Raw genomic sequence first — 4,462 nt, forward strand, 5'->3', positions numbered from 1 at the left:
CAGGGCCTTGTCTTATCCTTGACATTATGGTACAGTTTCTCAACAAATATGTACTCACAAATACAAGCATGGACTGTACATACATTTAAAAAATAAGAAAATAAGGCACCATTTGGCAGTTCATACAGAGAAGCGTGGTCTCTGACACTGTGCTGCTCACCTTATTGAATATCACAGGAAAAGTTTGACAAAAATTATGTGTAAATGTTTCTAATTACATTTCTCGTTATGACCGTGGCTTTGTGTTCTGCTTCTTGCCGTTGAATGTAATAGAAATCCAGCTGATGTTACGCAAAACCCCTGACACAGACGCTGCATTTCTTTAAGAGAGAGATGAATAGTATTTTCCTAGCTACCTAACCTCCATGGTACGTACGCTTGCTACGGTTTTAATAAGGAATCCGTTCAGCAAAAACATCAGCAAGTTCTTTTGTTCGCATGTGTCCATGAAAACTATGCTTTTAATATCACATTAGCCTGTTAGATAAAAAAACAAACTGACAATAGCACAAATATAGCCAAAGCTTTTATTAGTATATTGTAAAACCTGTATTAAAAATGAGATTTTTTGTTTTTGTCAAACTATTCCTTCAGTTTAAAACACGCTTCATTCTTCAAAGTAAAAGTTCGGACTGTAGTCATGAAAATGACTAGAGGTCACACCCTGTACCTTATACATTTACGGACTGCATTTACGGTCACTGCAAGTCTTTTCCTTTATTTCCATTGGTCGGTCCATTAAGGGGCGGTGTCCAACCCGTTTCTATAGCAACAAGGAAATGTTATTTTAATGACAGCCCTGGTGTTCCTTCGGGGTCATGTCCCCTTTTGGGTCTTTTTCTCTCTTTCTTTCTCTCTCTCTCTCTCTCTCTCTCTCTTCCCTCTCTCTCTCTCTCTCTCTCTCTCTTCCCTCTCTCTCTCTCTCTTTCTCTCTCCTCTCCCTCTCTTCAATATTAAATCTGAATTTTGAAGCGGAGGGAAACTGATCTTGTTTTTTTTATACTTCAGCTATTTATTTATTTTCGTTTTTGCAATTTGATTATGTGCCAATATCAAATGGATGACACTTACTCTGGGAGAGGGATATTTTTGCAGCGTGCTCTCCCTTCATCACACAAAATCATTCCTAACTCTCGCCTTCTTTAGATACGTTCCAACTCCACTGACCTCGTGCTCTTCGTCTCTGACCCTCACCCGTGACCTGGCTCTCTCTCTCTCCCGCTCCCTCTCTCTCTCCCGTACTCTCTCTCTGTCTATTTCTTTTTTAGCCCTAAAGGAAGCTTCGCAATGGTCGAGTCCAGGGCAGAGCGAGTCGAGGCCTTCGTCTCCATCACTGCTGTCTTGCTCGTCCTCCGGGAGATCACCGGAGGAGGAGGAGGAGGAGGAGGAGGAAGATGAGGATGAGGATGGTGATGAAGGCTGAAAGTGAGAGTTCGCTCCCTCATAGATGCACAGTGGTAGCTGAAGGTATTGTCCAGCAGCATATAAACAACAACACGGAGGAAAATGCTCTGCTTCCTCAGCTCTCATCCTCTTGCGGTTCAGCGGACGAGGATGGACCGTGGGCACGGTTGCCGCAGAGACGGTTGCTGTGGTGACAGTCGCCGCGATGGGCCTCCAGTCTTGCTGGAGCAGGATCTGGGTACGAAGGCGGCGCAGGAGGTTGTTGATGAGGACGGAGCGGCGCAGGAAGGCTTCGGGGTCCTCTATGAAGCGCATCTTCTCCAGAGAGAGACGCAGGACATGGGCCTGCTCCTCCAGCACTGGGGACACCTGCTGGATGGGAGAGGAAATTCAGGATGGATTGTTGGCAGAAATAAGTGTTTTGTTCACCACTTTACATAAATATTTTTTATATTTATGAAAGCAAGGCGGGAATACACCCTGGAGGGGGCGCCAGTCCTTCACAGGGTAACACACACACACGTACAGACACTTTTGAGTCGCCAATCCACCTACCAACGTGTGTTTTTGGATAGTGGGAGGAAACCCACGCGGACACGGGGAGAACACACCACACTCCTCACAGACAGTCACCCGGAGCAGGAATCGAACCCACAATCTCCAGGTCCCTGAAGGAGTCTGTAAGGAGTTTGGTGTGTTCTCCTTGTGTCTGTGTGGGTTTCCTCCGGGTGACTGTCTGTGAGGAGTGTGGTGTGTTCTCCCTGTGTCTGCGTGGGTTTCCTCCGGGTGACTGTCTGTGAGGAGTGTGGTGTGTTCTCCCTGTCTCTGCTCCGGTTTCCTCCCACAGTCCAAAAACACACGTTGGTAGGTGGACTGGTGGCTCAAAAGTGTTGGTATGTGTGACTGAATGTGAGTGTGTGAGTGATTATGTGTGTGTGTGTCTGCGTTGCCCTGTGAAGGACTGGCGCCCCCTCCAGGGTGTGTTCCCGCCTTGTGCCCAATGATTCCAGGTAGGCTCTGAACCCACCGCGACCCTGAACTGGATAAGCGCTTACAGATAATGAATGAATGAGTTAATCAGTACCATAAGTGTATAAACCTTAGTTTAACCAAAAACCATTGTTTTTGTGGAAATATACTTGCAACGGACAATACTGCGATCCTTTTTAAGGGGCATGCTTATTTAAAGAGCTACTAGAGCACAAATGAAAATGCGCTTGAACTATATTTCATTGAAATTAATGTTGGTGTGAAAATGTTATCAAGCACTTTTTAAGGTAGACTCCAAATTTTATTCAAAATTTAAGGTGAGAGGAAAAAGCACTCAAATATAATTATAGCTAATTTTAAGGTGGAAAGGAGTACTGTAATATTTAATGTGGGACGGGCATCAAGTCTGTAATTCTGGATAGAAAGTTGTTTTTGCCAAAGACATCTTGTTTGTTGTTAAAAATGTAACACAATGACAAAACCAGCACATTTCTATAGCCATGCATGTGTTCACAAGAACATCAACAGCTGGTCCATTGGCTTATTTTTCAGTCTTCAGTGAAAGTCTTGGGAGTGAAATGGTATCACTAAACGTCATTTACAGTGGTTTACCATGAAACCGATAAACGTTTGATGTGTAATTCAAAGCATGTTTCCCCCCATATCATACATCTGACACATCCAGGTCACTAGGTGATAGCTTCATGGCTGTTTAAAGACATGTAGAGGTGTACTGATCATTTACAAGTCTTTACAGGTGAATATTAAAGAGCACCCATGAAGCTAGGTCATTCATAAGATGGTATTAGAGTTGTTGATGGACTCACAGTCTGGCAGTAACTCCTGAAGCTGAGTGGAAGATCATCATCCTCCACGTATTTCCTCTTAAAGTAAGCGATCCGTGACATGGTCACATGATCTGGAACCCGCCTACAGGGAGGCTCTGGATAGACAAACAAACAATAAAAGGAGTTTAACACAGAGACAAAGATCCACAGGTCCATCACAGTCATGGAGACCAGTGAAGGGTAGTTGACTTTTAGTCCATAATAAAGTCCATAATAATTCAGTACTTGAGTAATTTCGATTAATTGTATTTCTCCTGAAGTATTTTTTATTCCTCTCATTTGTCTTTATGTCACGGAATAAACACTTCTAGATGAGTGATGGTTTAGGCTGACAGTATTTATACTGATACGAGGGCACTATGCTCAATGCTGGCTTGAGCTGGCTCAGTGTTGGCTAGAGGGCTGTAAAGCCCACAACATTAGGCTGTGGAGTAGTGGAACTGTTTTCTAGAACGATGCAACTCCATCCATTTGTTCATCATCAGTACCTATGTTAAAGACTTCTTCGTGTGTGTGTGTGGGTGTGTGTACGGTCTGCGGTTCACTGACCATCCATGAGCTGGTGGGCATCGCCCCCTGTCGGCGTGGGGGCAGAGACACAGCTCTTGCTGCAGTGCTCCGACTCCCAGATTGGTTGGTAGATTGGAGGTGGAGCTTCAGCCTCATGGTCACAGAAAGGGTTCATGGACAACACCAGGGTCATTGCTTATTCTCTCTGTGAAAACAAACAAACAAACATTTAAAACCAAATCATAAAAACAGCACTGTGTAGACCTAAAAATCTTCTGTACTGCATACATTGGCAAGCCCATTTGGTGGGCAAGGTGGATCAACAAGGTATGGGTTTGTACCAGAGTGGACACTGTTTAAAAACTCCAGCATCACTGCTGTGTCTGATCCACTCGCACCAGCACAACACACCACCACGTCAGTGTCACTGCAGCGCTGAGAACGCTGCTCTTACGGGAAATGTGGCCTTTGAAAAGGGACAAAGAGTTATTAGGCAGAGTCTGTAACTGAGGAAACTAAGTACAGCAACTGTTTGGTCATTTAAATATTATATTTAAATAAATAAATAAATAAATAAACAAACTAGTAAGTAAATAGGGACCTGAGGTTGTGGGTTCGATTCCCGCTCCGGGTGACTGTCTGTGAGGAGTGTGGTGTGTTCTCCCTGTGTCCGCGTGGGTTTCCTCAGGGTGACTGTCTGTGAGGAGTGT

General features: G+C 44.4%; 1 protein-coding gene across 1 annotated transcript in view; it reads right to left on the reverse strand.

Moving 5' to 3' along the window:
• Nucleotides 1-987: 987 nt before the first annotated feature.
• Nucleotides 988-4,462, reverse strand: part of sertad4 (SERTA domain containing 4) — a 15,213-nt gene continuing 11,738 nt past the window's right edge. The window contains exons 2-4 of the mRNA XM_066678774.1: nt 3,792-3,957; nt 3,222-3,337; nt 988-1,773 (exon numbers count right to left, since the gene is read on the reverse strand). Coding sequence (XP_066534871.1) covers nt 1,111-1,773; nt 3,222-3,337; nt 3,792-3,945 — 933 coding nt within the window. The 5' untranslated portion in view covers nt 3,946-3,957 and the 3' untranslated portion in view covers nt 988-1,110. The remainder of the gene's footprint in view (nt 1,774-3,221; nt 3,338-3,791; nt 3,958-4,462) is intronic.

The sequence above is a fragment of the Hoplias malabaricus genome, chromosome 8 (genome assembly GCF_029633855.1).
Source record: "Hoplias malabaricus isolate fHopMal1 chromosome 8, fHopMal1.hap1, whole genome shotgun sequence".
NCBI classification, from domain to species: domain Eukaryota; kingdom Metazoa; phylum Chordata; class Actinopteri; order Characiformes; family Erythrinidae; genus Hoplias; species Hoplias malabaricus.